Genomic DNA, 18,883 nt, shown 5'->3' with positions numbered 1-18,883 from the left:
TAATAAGTTTATGTCTACTGTTGAGGGAGATTTCTCTTGTTACCCTGCAGCACTTCTCCCATTGGTCGTCTGTGATGGGACGGCCAAGATCTTGTTCCCATGCAGTGCGTATCGTGTCATCCTTCACCGGCCGTAGCTCAGAACAGGACTTATATAATTTGGATACAAGGTGAGAGCCCCTGTCACTCTCAATTATCAATGTTAGTGGGGCTATAGGGGGTGGTGCAATCGGGTAAGTTGGTAACGTGGCACGTAATGCCGAGCGGATAGATCTTGGAATCAAACATCGTCAGTGACCGAAAAAATATGATCTTCTGGATATAAATCCCTTATCTTCGTGATGTTAAATTTGGGCACCCAGATCATCTTTACTCTGTCATCTGCTCATAATCTCAGTTTGGGCTTGAGTCATATCTCCCTATAGATGAATAACAACTCACTCAAGCTTAATGGAGAAAAAAACGGAGGTTATTATTTTAGGCAAGAACCCTGCTCCCTGGGGCCCACAACACTGGTCTGCTTCCTTAGGTGCTCTACCTACTCCATCCTTAAAGGTCAACAACCTGGGCTTCCTTCTGGATGACACATTATCTATAAATCAGCAAGTGGCTAAGACGACGGTCACTTGTTTTGCAGTGTTCAAGTGGCTAACAAAGATCCTTTGGTTGATCCCCGCTTCTGCGCAAAGGACTGTGATTCAGGCCCTATTGATCTCTAGATTATATTATGGCAATTTATTTAGGAGACGACAAAGCCACAATCGGTCAGCTGCAGTTTGTGCAGAATGCTGCTGCAAGGCTTCTTAACCATAAGCCCAAATCTGCTTCAGTTTCAAATCTTCTCCATGAGGTGCATAGGTTCACGATCTGCAATCGGAGCAAATTCAAAGCGCTAGATACATGTTTAAGGCGAAGACCGGACTTGGTCCTCACTACATACAGGATTCGGAACTTCTATATCATCCTTCTCGTTCCCTGAGATCCTCACATCGGGCCTTGTTCATGATGCCTAGGTTCCTTTTGTGTTACATGAAAGGTCGCGCTTTTACTTATCTAGGCCCTAAATTATGGAATTCTCTTTCAGATTCTCCGAGGAACTGCTGCACACTCCTTGCCTGAAGTCCTGGCTTTTTAATTCACTTCCCTTCTGCACCCCCCTTAGCCGCTCTGCACAGGCAAATCCCTAGGGATAGTTGTGCGCATTATACGTTTCTAATAATAATATCAACTAATACTTAACAATACATGACGGCAAGACAAACAGAGATCTTCGAACATTAGTTTCTTTTAATACGACATGTATTACAAGCATATAGTAAATTCACTAGAAATACCAATAAGATTATAATCAGCAAGAACAGTAGGTACCTTTAAAAATAAAATGAGAAGGCAATTTACATCAACTATGATTATTAATTTATCTGTGGATAGTAAAACTCTTCTATGGGCTCCATTAAGAGCTGGCTAAATTCATTTTTTGACCAATGTACAAGGAAAAATACCTCATGTTTTGCACTTTCTACATAGCAAGTAAACATAGTGATGGTGGATTCAGATTGGGCTTTCTGTAGGAAGATTAATAACAGTTTTGCAGGTAAAGTTAATCACCTTCTGTAGAGGGCAGAAAGAGCATGCAGATACCTACTGGTAGATTTTTCAGTACTACAGTTTACTTGGCACTAAGGGCTGTTTTTGTTTCAAAGCTATTTTTTCACTAATACAGAACCTGAGCAACAAATAGTTTTGCTAATATGTGTTTATAGTTTGTGTATTGTCTAAGTGAACTTTTTTACTGTTGTAAATACTGTAATCTTTGTCTCTGTTCATTGTAATGTGTTGTGACAAATTGGTTGTTTCAAATTGATGAATAATTTATTCCTTTAAAAAATGTCTCAGTTTTTGACAATAAAAAAACAATGACATAAGTTAATCATGAATAAATAAATATATGGTCATTACAAATGAAATGTGTGATCATGGGTTTTGAATGAAAGGTTGAATTGACATCAGTGCTAGCATGTATGTAGTTGGTTGATAATATAGTTGGCCTAGCCTTACTGGTTATGGGCCTAACCCTATATAGTTTAGCACTTTCTAAAAGTGGCATTTCTTAAACAGTAATGTTGTGTCCATCTTTAATAGTAAAGAAGATTTATCATCAGCATTCCAAAGATATAAAACATGATGCAGATATTCCTTTCTAATGAGGAATTAAAGCTTTAAAGTTTATTAAGGAACTTCCAATGCTAACCTATGAGAAGAGTAGGTCTCACAGTAGTATAAAACAAATATGGGTGTTGGTCACTACTAGGTCATGCAAAACTTAACAGAGCATGTCCTACTTTTTATTTACATAGCACACTGCATTATGGGCTAGCTACGGCCTACCTTAGGGGTGACTTATGTGTAATAAAAAGGGAGTTTAAGGCTTGGCAAGTAGTTTTAAATGTCAAGCTAAAAGATCTCCAGTAAAGTGCCCTTTAGCGGGGCCTGCCAGGCAATGCAGTGCCGGCCTCGCAAGGAGTACAGCTCAATCATGAAGCATGTTACCTACTGGTGAGCAAGGGCAACTATTCTCAAAGGCACATGCTTCCTAGGGTACCTTTGTGCAGTTAGGGATGATATCTCTTGGGCTGAACTTTTTCAGAAGAGTATAATGTGATTTAATTTGAAATATACTGTTATACAGTTGAGGGAATAGACAGGTTAGAGGGTACTCTTGGTAGTCAGAATATTTGGACACTTCACATGGATCCATTTCTGTAGAATGTCTATCTTTGGTTTGAAACTTGCCATCAAGTAATTAATCAATACGATTCTTACATTGTTTATGGATTGTTGCCTAATATTATAGACCATACTACATTTCCACTGATGGGTTTTATTACAAGCTTTACATCTTCATTCTATGTTTAGCTTTCATTATTTAAGAAATGTTTCATGTTGGAGGTGTGTGTCGGGTCTCCTTTAAAGATTTTACATACGTTTCTTTGATCAACTTTCTGACTTTGTATTTGGAATTTACTTAGTTTTATGACCAATCCGTTTAATGGCTTCAACTTGTGAAAGATGAGGATACAAACTCTTCAATTCATTTAAAATTCATTTTCAACAATGCCCTCAACATACTGTTTAGTGTATATATTGCTATAATATATGTAATGTTTTCATACATTTGAATATCCACCACATTATGATGAAAATAGTTCTGCTTGAGTTCTTTCATTTTCCTTCTCCTATTTCAATTTTATTCTTTTGTTAGCATTTTAGAATAGAACACTCTTTCTCTTGTCTGTTTTGAATGTTTCTGTGTCTTAGGTGCTGCAAATACAATTGTGCACATAGTATTTTGCTTTCTACGAGTTTACATTTCATTTTTATTTCCTTCGCTGACATAACCTTAATTATCTTCAGGCTGTACATTTTCAGTTTTGTATAATGTGTTTACCTATTTTTGATTCTTTTACATTTTCACTCTAAGTTAAGTAACATTCCTGGTAATCTTTTTTTTCTCAATCTGTTCTTTGCGAGCATTTATGAATATTAGTATGTTTTATTTAAAGAGGAGTGGAAACGTCAGTCACAGACAGAGTGAGAATGAAAAGAAGATGAATGAAAAAATAAAACAGTATGACAACAAAGGTCAAGTGAGAGTAAAAGTGCGGGGACACAGACTACAACAAAACTAGCAATTGAGAAACAGAAAAAGGAAACGTTCAATGAATATACAAATATGTTTTTTATTTCATTTAGCTATCAGCTTACAACTAACTGTTAAGAAGACCTAACATTCATTATAAATTATATTTTCCTCTAACTACTAAAAAGACTGTGGAAACCTGCTTCAAATTAAAAAACTCATTTCACATTTAATGACCATGTTTTTCTATCAGCAATGTGGAATCAAATGTTAAACCATATCACTAATCAATGCAAGAACGAACACTGCAAGGGAAAGTAAGGGAAAGGGCAAGAGAGGGTGGCATGGTACAAAACACGAGAAAGAAGCAAAATGCAAGAGTGACTGACAGAGAAGATGGTTGGAGATGAGCAGTGAGTAGCACACAGATATGAAGCCACAAACATGCAAAGAAAGGTAGCACAGTAATGAGACTCAAATAAAAGTAAAAAAGAGAATGAAAGACAGAGTCCCAGCATTTCAAAAGGGAGGTACAAGGAAGGCTACTAACAAATTGTGACAAGAGAGAGACATACAGCAACAGAAGATATAGGGAACAAGTGAGGGAGAGATAACAACAGATATTCTGACAAATGAATAGGTAGCGAAAAGGAGAGACAGACAGAAAATGTGAGAAATACAGAGTATGACAAAAAATGGGAAAGAGCCCTAAAATAGAGTGAGACAAAGTAAGAGGAATAAGACCAGAGATAAATAAAAAAAGACAGGTGAGCGGGGTGGTTTGAAAGAGACACAGAGAAGGAAAGAGAGAGGGAGAGAGACAAAGAGAAAGGCCTATAGAAAAGGGGACACACACATATGCGAATAACATAGACTGTACTGGGGATACAATAGAAAACGTTATTTCCAAAATATGCTTGTAACAAGCAAAATAGTTTACCTTCTCAAATGTCTTTCAACAACCAACAACTATCCACCTACTAACAAGGCCTAACATTTTTGCAACCACTAACATAGTTTACGTTTTCGCATGTCTTTCAGCAACCTGAAAAAAGGCCTAAAATCCATTGTTAATTGCACTATCCTCTACATACGAATCTTTAAAGTGATACAATCATTTGATAGTTAAGAGCAGTTATTGTATTGTTACTAATAAGAAGTCACTTGACAACAAATGTCAGAAATCAATGCATTGAGGGATACTGAGGTAAAGTGAGAGAGATTGGAAGAAGAAACACAGGTAGAGATGGTAGAAAATGATAGAGAGAACACAGATTGAAAGGGTGAGAAGAGGAGAGATATGAGATATAAAAAGAGGTGTAGAAGGAAAGTGAGTGAGAACACATAAGTATATGGAAGTACAGCTGAGAGACAGAGGGGAGACAGTAGTCAGCAACGGTGATGGAGGGTCAGACAGGGGGGGTAAGTTAAGGAGAGATGAAAAATAGATAATGTTGGTGAAAGACGTAAAGCAGGAATGAGAACAAAAAGGAGGTTAGAAAAAGTTGAGACATGAATGCATCAAATCAGCTGATGCTAGTGGAATACAAAGTGAATCAAAGTGCTACTGAGTAAAGGGATGAGTAAGTAAAAACAGAGCATGAGAAAATGCAGATCGAAAGAAGGTGAAAGAGTGTAAGTACAGTAGAACTATAGAAGATAGAAGAACAGGTATATAGACATGAATGTAGACAGTTGAAAGAGGAAGGGTAGAGAAGTAAGAAAGAGTGTCAGAGATAGAGATCGGCACTGAAGGGAGGGTATTGGAGTAGGAAAGAGTGCATGAGAGACAGGGAAAGAGAGCAGGGATATGTGACTGCATAGGTGACAAAATACACATTGTGCAATCTAAAACTTCTTTGCAAATAGTAACATAGATGACTTTTTGTCAAATGGTTTTAAGCAATCAGCTAATACATAAATGTTAACAAGGCTTAACATTCAATGTTATTTATACTGTTTTGTATGTACTAATTAGACTGCAAGCAGAAACATTCGGGCTTAACATTCAATGTTATTTATACTGTTCTGTATGTACAAATTAGACTGCAAGTAGAAACATTATTCAAAGAGAAAAACTAACTTGTGGATTAAGGACTGTCATTTTGTTTTTGTAATATAAAATCATGTGTTATCTAATGTCAGATATCACTACAAAGAGAGACTTTGAGAGAGAGTAAGACAATCAAAGGGAAAGACAACCAGTGATGGAAGAAAATAGGAGAGAACATTTGAAATTGTGATACTGGGTGAGAGCAAGAGAGATGTGAGAGGGAAAGAGAGGGAAAGAGAGAGTCACAGAAATAGAAAAAAACACATACAAGACAGGGACAATCTGCTGAAATACTGAGAAATGAGAGAAAAGAAAGACAAAAGATGAGTAAGAGTCAGAGAGAGAGGTTAATGATGAGAGGTTATTGATGCACAGAGATGATGAACTACAGAAGAGAAGGAGGGTGTGGGATTGTAGGGGAGATGAGAAAAGAGTGTGACACAGAAGCAGAAAATCAGATTATAACACAGGGATACAAAGTGAAAAAGATAGACCAATGATTGAGAGGTTAACAGACTGAAATAGAGCATCAGAAAATTCACAGGCAAGAGGGCAAAGGACTAAGACAGAGAGAGAAAGAGGATGAAATAAGACTCGGTGAAGTAGAAAGCTATAGCTGCACACAGATGAATTGGGAGTGTAGTTAATACATGTTAAAAATATACAAAAAAAGAATAACTTATCTAGAGTACTCTGTCAACAGGTAGCAGCTGTCCAATTCACTGTATTTTACAGTGCAATTGACTATAATGCACTTCCTTAACGTTTTTAGTACAGAATAGTCATCCCTACCACCTCTAAATATTCCCTTTGCCTCTGTAGAAATTTGTGAAAGTAGCTATTTGTAAATCACAATGCATGCCTTAACCTCCTTCTTTTTCTCAGTCCCTGAGATTAATTAAAAGCATCTGCCTTATAATTGATCATTTGTACAGAGCTTACAAATCAACTTATATTAGCTTTTTTTTCCAAACATTGGCTGAACTTGACATGACCTTTATAACTTTATGTAATTGTTGGAGGGACGTGTTTTTACAAGTGTACTGTATTGGACATTACGTGATATATATTCATTACTAGCATTATGGTAAATAGGTCAGCTTACAGTAGCTATCTGAAACAGACATATGATTCAAATTGATTGGAGTACTGGACAAAACCTTAACAAACCCATCCAATAGCTGAGGTGCACTGTTTTTGTACTCAACAGAATCGTACTGCCAAAATATTCAGTAGTGCTTTGACAGCAGACATGTGAAGGAAATGCAGGACCTTCAAATTTGAAAACTAGAGAAAGTCTTTAAAGCACATTTTGCTTACTAGAAAAGTTAAAAAGAGAAGAACTTACCAAATGGTGGAAAAGTGAATCTTAAAAAAAATATTTAGAAGTGGGCAGAGCACCTTGAGGTCAATGGATACTAATCACTACGTGTTATGAGAATCCACTCCCTAATATACTTAAGGAATTAGCAGAACACGATGCCAACAGATCTGCTGGTATGATGAATATCCTGATTAAGTGTGCTGAAATGGAGAAAGATGAACTATGTGCACAGATCAAGGAACTTTGTGAATCCACTGAAAAAGAGACTGACAAGGATACGTTTCAAACATTGACCAAGAATAGGAAAGAGAAATTAAACATTATGGTAGATGCAATAAATCAGAAAAATTGCATGTACATTCAACAGAGACAGAGATGACTATGAGACTGGTCAGAAGAACATCTTCGTCAGGAGGTTTGACAGTATGAGAAGGCGAAGATTGGGTGATTATAACAGATCGAAACCAGAGGTCACAATGAGTGACAGGAGCACCAATTTGAGCTCTGATACTGATCATGAAGATAATTTGAGAATTGGAGGCCAGATGACATTTCAGGATGAGTTAATTTTATTAAGATTGGACAGGTGCACCACCACAAGGATTGGAAGGGCAAAGGAAAACAAAAAGGAAAAGGAAACAAAGGAGAGGAGCTAAAGCCAAAAGGAGAAATAGAAGAAATCAGTGGGAGAGTTACAAGGAGCAGCAAGAGATAATAATGGATGACAAAATGGTAATCAATCTCACAGATGTTTTACTATCTGAATTGTGGGTGATAACTTTATTACGACTGTCGCACACGAGACAGTCTCCCTCCTGGTGGAGGATGATGAACACCTGGAGAATGGGACATTCAGGTGCCAAGACCCTATGATAATTCATCCCACTTAATCAAATAAGTGGAGAACCAAGAACATTTCTAAGAGGCTCTGGAAAATGACTTAAGTGATTCATTGTTTTTGATCATTTAAGTACTGGCTCAAGAAGCTGAATGAATCTCTGCTTCTCTCTCCCTCTTCCTGTTTTTTGGATTTCGTATCCATACACTGTCAAGACCATGGCAGGGGAAAAATGATTGCATTTCCAAACATTTATTTACATCTGATATTTAAACGACAGTCACTAGTGCTATCTGAACTCCCAGCTTGTAAGATTGGCGTATTCTTTCTGCTGTCATAACCTGTATTGTCTCCAGAACAAGAATGGTGCTACAGCTGAACAAGGCTGTAAATCTATCTAGCTCTGCTGGTTACTGCCTGAGGTTATGATTTTATGTTTTAATGTTATTTTTTCTTCACTCTTCGATGGAGATTCTCTGTCAATATATATGATTGACAATCTCCATGGAAGGGGAGAAATTAGCAGACAAAAGGAAGTGCAAAGCAGAAGTAAACAAGTTGTGAAAAAAACATTGGGTGAGATAACCTGGGTTTCCTGTTTGTTCAGCACGCGGCTTTCTAGATATTTTAAGCACATTTTGCTAACTGAAAAATGCAATTTTCATTGTGCCACCACTTTATCTTTTTTTCTTGGTCCAGGCAAACCTACTTCAGCCCTGAAAGGGTCAGGCTGCTTGGTTCTCCATAAAGAAATATATTTCACAAGGATCCCTTCAGAACCTATGAATTTTGGTGTTGTGTACCAGGCAGCCTTTAGTTGTGTGGTAGGCGAAACCCTCTTGTGGACCATACCAAAAACGTACATGGAGCTTAAAGCCTATCCATTGCTTACCATTGGTTAGCTTTATTGTCATCTCATTTATTTGCTTCTTACCCTTGTTGAACATAGCCTCACTACCTTTCTTTGGACTAGCTGACTTGTATCCTTCCACTGCTGACATATAGTGAACACTTTATCATTCAACACTTCATCAGAATGCATGTGTTTTATTGCTTTGTCCCCTCAAATACACAAGCTCTGTGTTGATTCTCACCACCTCAGCTTGTCTGTAATACCAAAGTAACGAGTATATATTTGCCAGGTTTTGACTGAAGCACAGAATTTTCTTTTTTTTTTCATCTCCGACATTCCATATATTGCACAAAAGCTCAGGCATTGGCACACAAAGGCTTTTTTTGGCACTGGGGAGGGCCGGCTGCTGCACTCATTCATTTGGCATTTGCAGCAGAAGGTGTATGGTATGGAGGATGTCAACTGGTCATCCTCCGCACTGGAAAAGAAAATGCTTCAGGTGAAAACATCAGAGGCATTGTCTCTTGTTTTGTTATAATGCCAACACATACAGAGCACTGATGTCACAGTCAAACAAAAATTAAGCAGACCATGCTAATGGCTTGGTCTGCTTCCACGTTTGATTAGTAACTCTGATTCTTGAGCACCGATGTAGATAGGAGAGGGGGCATTGGCAAGAAGGCAATGCCCCCTTTCCAGTGCTATGTCTCCCTAGGGCAGGAGTCTTGAAAGTGGGGGGTGGCCCCACTGGGGGGGGGGGGGGCTCAAATCATCCCGGAGGGGGGGGGGGGGCAGGCACTGGCCAAAAGAAGCATTATGCTAATAACAGTGCTTTGTTTTCAGCTGAAATAAATGACCGGTAGTAAGGCAGTCTATAATGGGCCATCACTAGCATCTTTTGTCATTTATATTCTAGCTGGAAGCCTATGAAAAAAGAGAGGGGGCTCCAAATATTCTTCAAAACCCCCACCCCCATTTCTAATAATCACACTGTGGATACCTTTATGCCATAGTACGGCCTGCTTGACCAGAATAGTTTGTTTGGCAATCATGTATTTGATCGCATTTTTAAAACGGTTACAGAAATTAACAGCAATATTGAAATAAGTATAGACATTATTTAAACATTGCCAGTTTAATAGAATAATTGCACAAATTTGGAGGGGGACTCCAATAATTTAGTTTTTACTGTGACGCTGCGGCATTACAAAGTTTGAAGACCACTGCTCTCGAGGATCTACGCTTGAGCATCATACTGGGCACACAATCACCAAGATCACCACTAGATAGCCAAGGATCCTCGATTGCAGGAGAAGTAGCCACTTCAGTATGAGCCTATGCTCCCCCATGCAAATCAATCTTTCTGACCCCCCATGGGCTGCACATAAGCGGTGTTTACCCTCAGTTTGCCTTCCCGGGGTGGGAAGCAGAAAGCCCACTAAGCAGCAGTGAACTTTGTCTGTACAGTTTTTTTGGGTGGGGCGGAGCAGCCCTCTGAGCTGTGCCCCCCTACCATGGGCACAAACGTCTTTCTGTCACTTCTAGGTAGGATATTTGGGGTGATTATCCTCAGTCTTTTACCTCGATGCAGCCCACTAGACACCAGGGAAAAGTGTTTTACTATTTTTATATTTTAGGGGAAGAGAGAGGGGTCACCCATGGACCTGGCCTATGCTACCTCCAGTCCTGGTTAGTACAGACTCTGCCCCCAAGAGGCGAATAGGGCATTTTTAGGTGTCGCCTGAGACAGCGCTTTAGCGCTGCTCTCGCAAGAGCTTTTGTAAATGGGGGATCTGGAAGTGCAAACGAGTGCTTTCAGGCCTCCAAATACAGTGCATGTGCGCCATGCGCGCGCACCATTTGGCAGCCTGCACACCGTTTGCTTTCACTTTCGCTTTGATGTGTGATCGCGATCACTCTCACACAGTGCATGTGCGCCGGGCGCGCGCACCATTTGGCAGCCTGCGTGTACATTTCTCGGACGCTTTGATGTTCTCAGTGAGCCGCGCGGCCACTGCGAACATCAAAGCGCCCGCGAAATGTACACGCCATTTGCCACCCCCTCCCTTATCCCACTTCCTGCTTGTCTTGGTAATGCTTGCCTACAGAGCGAGAGACGTTCATTGGGCAGCTGCAGCGCTGACCCCTTGAGTCTGACTGGTTTTGTTGTACAGTTAAAATGCTGTGGCCGGCTCGTGGGTGTGTGCTACAGTCAACTAGAAAGGCCAGTTCAACGTAAAGGTATTATCTGTGTGGTGCGATCTTGAATTGGCCTCGGTGCGATTTCCACGATGTTACACAATGCGTGTTTGCATTTTGGCTCCTTCTTCCCCTGAAAAACAATTCAAGAGTTTGCGCGTCTTTTGTCGGGACTCGCGCACCTCCCCCAAAGCAGGCGCGCCCTTCCCATGCAGAGGGAAGACTCCTTAATTAACAAGTGGCCCAGAGCATTGTCACGCACAATTATACTACTTGCTATCAGCGTGAGAGGGGCGGGAGCGTGCACACACTCCCCCCGCATTGTGCTTTTATCAGCCAGCTGCATCCCCCCACCCCACACACACACACTCAGGAAATGAAGTTTGCGTGTCTGCCCCCGTGCATTTGCTGGCGCGTCACTGGCACATAAGCGTGTGCGCACCTTAGAGGGCCTTCACAGTTTACTAAGCCATGGTTATTTACCCTGCCATATCCGGGATATTCCTTGTCATACATCCGGAAAGAGAAAGGACTCTTCCCCCCTCCTCCCATCCCAAGGGCCAATAGAGGTCACGGTGTACAACCGGCGCCAGCCCCAGGTCAGGCGCACGATGTCCGTCTGTCCGGGCTTGTTGTCACCTCTTTGCATTCCTCGCTCCGTACTGCGCCAGAACACAGGGATGACGAACAGGTCAGCAAGAGATGGTCAGTCTCACCCTAGCCAGGAGCGTAGTTTGGGGAAGGGGGGGTTCCAACCCCCTTATAAATGTATTTCCTGATAAATAGTTGAGGACAGGTGCTTTCTGTTTTGGTAAGATTAAAAGGGCTACACAGAACAAAGACATGCAGGCAGGGCCGGCCTTTAGCATGGGCGAGCTGGGCCCATGCCCAGGGCGCTGTCCTTCAGAGGGAAGCAGGAGCTGCCTACCATATTATCCCTTACACTGAGCTCCAAACACAAGTGTGCTTTAACACTTTTTAGGAAGGTACCTGTGTCCTCATTTGTTTTGGTCTTCTTCTCATAGAGTCCCTTCCTTCCCCATGTCATTTTACCTCTTTAAAGTTTTTAACACACAGATAATTAACGACGACGAGTGAGAGAACGCAAAATTTGGTTTCGCCCAGAGCGCTAGCTAGGCAAAGGCCGGTTCTGAATGCAGCTACGAAGCACCTATTAGTGCCTTGGCCAGGTAGGAAGCACCTGTTAGTCCTGGTTCTATACTGGGTTAAATAAGATCACAGTTCCAGAATTCTAAGAAAACAAGCATTGGCATCAGAGGCTCAACTAGAGCCAAATTTCGGGGGGGGGCTAAGAAAAAATTTCGGGGGGGGGGCTGAATCTTTTAAGCCATAGGCAGAGTGGAGCTGCAGGGGCTCTTAGAAGGGGTGAAACAACAGCGAGGCCTCATTACCATACAAATGGTCTTTTAAAGACCTGTGAAGTGCTCGGGTGCGGCTGCGTGTGCGCCGGGAAGCTGTCTCATCCCGGGCTGCCACACACGACGGGGGGGGGGGCTGAAGCCCTGTGAGTCCAATGGGTGTTGCACGCCTGATTGGCATAGCCAATAGGTCTCGCTTTTGGGACCTTATAAGTATTTAGTTATGCAGAAGAATATCCTTGGTGCAATAACAACAACTGTTGCATGGCTAAACTCTTATAAGGTCCCAAATGCAAGACCTATTGACTATGCCAATGCTTGTTATCCCCAATCTGCCCACTAGACACCAGGGAAAGTTGGGTGTACTATTTTTGGGTACATGTTTGCTATTTTCTCGGTTTCTGCTAGGGAAATCTAGAAACCCTCTGTACCTCTAGTATGCTGAGGATGCTTGAAAGAAAGAACGCAAATTTGGCTTGGATACCTTTTGTGGACAAAAGCTATGAAAGCCTAATCGCGAATGCCCTAATCATCAAATAAATGTCTCAGCACCAGGGGTGGAAAACCTCAGTAGCTATGGAGTTAAGCAATGCTTTACAAGTAAGCATCTGCAAAGTTCTCTTATTGTTAAGGCACAACCTATTGGCTTTTGCTAATGCTTGCTAGCTTATGTATGTGGAAATTGTGCTGTAAAATTTATTGTTTAACTCTATTTTCTTAATTTATTTCTGTGGGGAGAATCACCTCAAACCTCCCTTCAGAAAGTCAGTTTCACCTGATCAGCTCCCTTGCTACAATTTGGGGGTGTATTACACCCCACCATTTTTAAAGCTCAACATCAGCATCACTGCTGCGTGTGTCATTTTTACAGGGCTGCTCTATAAATGCGGGGCAGAATACAAGTTCTGAGGAATTCTGTGCCCGCATTCCAGGTTGCAGGGATTTCTGATACTGGCGTGAATCTCAGTACCGAAATCCTTCCTGCAATTACAAGCCAGAGCCCTCTGAATGAAGAATACCTCTGTAAACCCAGAATGACCAGGCAAAATCCAGCACAGAATGTCTGATTCTTGGGGCCTTAGAGCAGATGGCAAATGTCTGCAAGAAAACCTGAGCTGGGAGGCTTAATGTTATAAAGGGCAGGGGATAGAAGTGGAGTATGTTGGCTGGCGGTGGGGGTGGGATTACATGCTCCCACGTGCCCTGGCTTTGGGTCTGGTGCAGGATTAAGAACAGGTGCAAACTGAAATGCAACTCTTTTTTTTTACCAGTGAGATTTTTCGTTCAGTAAAATTGATTCCGGCGACAGTGAACCCAGTAAATCTGGATGCAGGAAAACCGGCACACTTATAATTGTGTGGAACACAATTTGTAATTGGGGCCTTAAAGCCTAGTCAGAGTCCTTTTTAAAAACAATATATATTTATTGGTATTTTTTGTAAGAACAGTCATTCATTATGCAGAACCCACTTTCCAGTAAGGCAGTTTAGGTGGTAGAAAATAAACATGGAACACAGACATAACTTGATAACTGACAAAGCATCAAACATATTCACTCAAGTTCAGCCCCAGAAGGTGATAGAGACATTCTGTTTAACTCAAACAAAGCAATGGGCCGATATAATCTTCTCCCAGAGTCAGAGGCAGAGCTACTGCAGTCGCTTAAACCTTTTATGGTCCCCGTTGTCTGCAGACCCCGGGTCAGGTGGGAGGGAAACATGGAAATGAACACAAGTAAAAAAGAAAACTGAACTGTGTCGGGGTGTGATAATCGTAGAGAATAAGTGGTATCAAATGAGGAGTGGGTAAGCAGGCATCAGTCGGCGGAGGTTCCAATGAATGAAGGGTGTTTCTGCCATATCCAGGGGAGAGAGGTGGAGGGGGGGTGCAGGACCTGCCATGGGGGGGCTGCCATGTGTGTGATGAGTATGACCCTGAAGGGGGAAATAAATGAACTCGAGCCCAACAGTGTGCGTTTGTTTCTATCTCAGTACCCTGTTCTACCTCCAGGTTACTCTCGGCCAACTCAGATTGCTCTTCGGGTTCTGACCCTACATCACCCTCCGGATGTTCCCTGTTCTCCAAAACCTCAGGCCACAGGCAAAAGACTGAGCCACCGTCAACAGCGCTCAGCGCTCGGGCCGAGGAATAACCACTTCTAGTTTGATCAGCGGATCCTGATGAGGTGATAGGCTCAAATTGTCACGGGTGTTCCTATTGAGCCACAGGGCAACCCACTGCAGCTGTGCCACCAAGAAGTACAGCTCGAAATCAGAAGCCCCCAGTTCAACCTCATCGGGTGGGTGCTGCAGAATGTTCAATGACACTCTGACGGCCGCCGCCCCAGATCAGATCACAAAGGAGGACATCCAATTGTCTTAACCAGGCAATCAACACCCGAACCAGAAAGTTCGAAAAAAAATATAGTAAGCATGGAAGCATCACCATCTTGGATAAGGCTATTCGGCCCATGACTGGGAGTTGTAGAGAGCGCCAGAAAGAGACACAAGATTTAAGGGATTGGAGGGCCCCACCTAGGTTATCCTTACAAAGATCCTCCAGGTACCTAAAAGACGAGAGGGATTAGGTTAGACCCAGAGGAAAGTCTAGTGGCTGTTAAGGGCCCTGTGCTATCGGAAACAGGAAAGTTTGGCCTTATCAACAGGCCTGAAAGCGATCCGAACTCCTCCAACTGCCAGATCGCTCCAGGGGCACCAGTATAGCCATCAGACAGTTACAGCAGGCGATCATCTGTTTAAAGAGAAATTATGTGTTCCAGGCCATCTACGACTATGCCACTGCCTCTACCTTGAGGGTGACATAGTTCCGCCAAAGGCTGATGGCCGAGACAAAGAGGAGAGGGGAAAATGGGCAATCTTGTCTCATGCCTCTGAAGAGATCAGATTGACCTTATTGCCCATCTTGGCCCTTGCGGTCAGACTACTGTACAGCAGTGTGACCCATTTGATCCAGACTCATTCGGTGCATGACGTCAATTAAAAAATCCAACCCAACCATGTCGAAGGGTTTTTCAAGGTCCGCTGACATAAGCATTGCTTCAGGCAGGGTCTGCGCTGTCGGGTTAACAAGGACATGATATAGACATCTGAGTGAGGGATTGCGAGCCAGGATAAAGCCATTTCGATCCCTGTGCAACAAGGCCGGCATGCATGCTAGTGATCGAGAGGCCAGTACTTTACTTAGGATCTTGAAGTCCATGTCAAGCATGGACAGGGGCCTAAATGCGGGTGTGGGTGCATCTTGTACTTTAGTCTTAGGAAGAGGAACTACTAGCGCTTTTTTCGTGGATTCAGGCAAGGTTCAAACGTTCCCCGCACCACAAAGGAGCCTTCCCCGGGGTCCCAACAGTTGGCAGCTAAATAATCCTGGGACTAAAAGCGACCCCAGGTGTCGGATGCTTTAGGATTAATTACAGGCCGAGGCAGAGTGAAGGAGCTACATGTCCGCCATGTTTGCCTGACAAGCTACGCCCCGCCTGTTCAGAGTCCTTCAATGAAGCATAAACCTTTTTTACTATATAAAGTGATAACCATTGCCCCTGTGAAAGTTTGTTATACATGGAAAGAAGATTCTGAGGTCAGTGGTTTCTAAAAGTAACTGTCATCTAGAGTGTATGTTGTCTATTTGAAAATAAGTCTCTTGATTAAATCACTAAAACCAACGTTCACAACTGACACAAAACAGTATCTTTTGGGAAGTGAGATAAGGAACAGGCCAGGAGGCCAGGGTGCCAGGTTCTGCCCTCCAGATAGAAGCGGTCTAGCAAGAGCAGCTCTGAGCCACAAGGTGTGTGTAGCTTGTTTCTGCCACTGCTTCTGCTTTCAGCCATAAACAAGAAATATCCTGCCAGAAAGACATCCTAGCTAGAGAAAACCACAAACTTTAAGTTCAGTGTTATTGAATGTTCGTTTTATCTTTTTATTGTAAGTACTAAGTAGAACTGGTTACTGATATTAGATAAGCATGATACTGCTGTTTGTCACCATGATTAACTTACCTCGGAAATAGACTTGACAAAACGGATTCCATCATTAGCTCCTTTCTCTTTGGCCAGGCAGTCGCAGAAGTAATCCCAATAGTCTTTTCTGTTTCCGAGGAGGGTGAGTTTTTCTTTCTGGTCAAACTTGACAACATCAGATAAAAAGTGAACAGTATAAGCCACAGCTAAATTACTTTCAGAATCGCTTTCATGGAAATATTTACAATATCAATTTCGCTATCCAAATGTTCCTTGAGAAAATAAAGATTAAAAAATATCATACTCTTCTAACATCTACTATAAAACACTTGAAACACGTGTTTGGGTTTTTTAATTCAGTGAATGTAAATTCCGATTAGCATGGTTTTTAAAATTAAATAAAGATAAACTTTATTTTCCACATAATGGCAGAGGCTTCCTCAATTACATACACCCTTACCTATTGAGCCGGATATTCGAGTGCAATCAACAGTACAGTAGCTGCCTGGACTGCACGACAGTTCACCATGAAAAAAAAGTTTCTCCCAGGAAATGTACTGCACTTGCACCTGGTGCACAAATACAACCGACCTCTGCCATGTGTGCTTCATTTCTGCAGGTAGTTCACAACCACTGTTAATTTATATCCCCTGCACATGGGGAGCAGTGATGATAAATGTTTCACACATCACGCAGGCATAATACATAGATGACGTTTCACATGCCTAAGGTAGTGCCACATGTCAGCTAACAGATCCTAAGCCGAACTTGTTGATCATGCGATCCATCCTCTATCAGTAGCTGGCAAACCAAATGAGGGACTACCTCCAGCCATATCCTGGCATCTGACTGGGCAGAAACTCGTGGAGCTCACTGGGAATAACCTGGGTCGGCTCCTGCACTAGGGCAGAGGAGCGTTGCCCTACTGCTTTCTCGCAGTGCAATAAAGACAAACATAAAATGGTAATAACGTTTAGTTTGCTTTGCACATTGCAGGCGGGCGGGGCTGCTCTGCTCTTTGAGGAGGGCAGGGAAGGAGTGGTTTGCCCACTCCTGATGTGTGTATAGACTGTTTGGTCGGTCCTCTCGAGAACATGGCCACCCCATTAGCCCCTGGCTGGGCGGTGTGCTGACTAATCACAACGCTGCCCGGTTGCCTGTTTCCTGTCAGAGGCAGGAGAGCAGGAGCCGAGAAGAGACGGCACCCAGTGGAAAGGTAAGTTTAATTTAATTTAATTTTTAATTTTTTTTTATTTCCCCATGATCTCAACCCCATGACATGGTTTTGAGTAAAGTGGTGTTTAGAGCACTGGCACAGAGTGCAGCGTTTGAGTGTAGGTTGGCATAGAGGCCAGTGGCACAGAGTGGTGTGGTGTAAAGTTCAGTGGCAGAGAGTGCAGTGTTGCAGAGTACACTGTCCTACAGTGCAGTGGTGTATAGTAGAGTGGCATAGAGTGCATTGGCGTGCGGTGAAGTGGCACAGAGGGAGAGTAAAGTGGCATAAGACAGCATTGGCGTAGAGTACAGTGGTGCAGAGTAGAACAGAGTGGCATAGAGTGCAGTGACAGAGTACAATGGTGTAGAGTGCAGTGGCGTAGAGTGGTGCAGAGTAGATTGCAGTGGTTTAGAGTGCAGCCATGTAGAGTAGAGTCAATGGCACCAAGTACAATGGCGCAGAGTGCAGTGGCGCTGAGCGCAGTTGCACAGAGTAGGTTGTTTCAGACTAGAGTGGAATGGCACACAGTAGAGCAGAGTGGTGTAGAGTCGAGTGGTGTAGAATGGTGTAGAGTAGATTAGAGAGGCACAGAGTGAACTGGCATAGAGTGTACTGACATAGGGAGTGGTACAGAGAAGAGTGCATTGGTATAGAATGCAGTGTTGCAGAGTAGAGTGGCATAGAGTGGAGTGACGCAGAGTGGAGTGGTGTAGAGTGCAGAGGCAAAGAACGCAGAGGTGCATAGTACAGTATTGTGGAGAAGAGTGAATTGGTGTAGAGTATAGAGGTGTAGAGTGAAAAGGTGTAGACTGCAGTGGTGCACCATGGAGTGCAGTGACGCAGTGTAGAGTGGCACTGAGTGGTGTAGTGTGGAGTGGTGCAGAGTAGAGTGGAGTTGCATAGAGTGGAATATGCATTGTGTGGTAGCACACTCCCATTATACACAACACATCTTCAATTGAAATGACTGTTACATTTACACAGACATACAGATTTACTCATAAAAGAATACAGCGTCAATTGATAAGGTGTGGAAATGACATCACTTAGTGTACTGATTTGTTTTGATGATATTAAAATATTTGTTTCAAACACACTTCAAAATTACCAAAAAATTTGCTTCATTTCTGCTTTTCTAATTCTGGAATATCGACACAGTTAATTTACCAAAATTTAAATGTTGTTGTGTACTAGAAAGAAATACACATTGTACAGCCTTCCTCAAGTACTCTCCCAGTAGCCAGCATAATTGTCACGGAAATTCTCTCACTTTGAAGTCAGGGAAAGAAAAGCAAACACCAAGCTCACTGGAAGACAGAGCCTGACTTACGAATTCTGTCTTTGAATGCACACAAATGTGGCAAGATAGGAACAAGATTTAAAGGCCTGTTTACATAAATCCA

General features: G+C 42.3%; 1 protein-coding gene across 3 annotated transcripts in view; it reads right to left on the bottom strand.

The window, feature by feature from the left end:
• FYCO1 (FYVE and coiled-coil domain autophagy adaptor 1) overlaps window positions 1–18,883 on the bottom strand; it is a 785,579-nt gene that overhangs the window by 629,072 nt on the left and 137,624 nt on the right. For all 3 annotated transcript variants that reach the window (XM_085607344.1, XM_085607346.1, XM_085607347.1), the window contains exon 4: window positions 16,304–16,429. In XM_085607344.1, coding sequence (XP_085463470.1) covers window positions 16,304–16,429 — 126 coding nt within the window. The remainder of the gene's footprint in view (window positions 1–16,303; window positions 16,430–18,883) is intronic.

The sequence above is a fragment of the Triturus cristatus genome, chromosome 5_2, assembly GCF_964204655.1.
Source record: "Triturus cristatus chromosome 5_2, aTriCri1.1, whole genome shotgun sequence".
Lineage (NCBI taxonomy): Eukaryota > Metazoa > Chordata > Amphibia > Caudata > Salamandridae > Triturus > Triturus cristatus.
The sequence above is the reverse complement of the archived record's forward strand: the minus strand, read 5'-3'. Positions and strand labels throughout refer to the sequence as shown.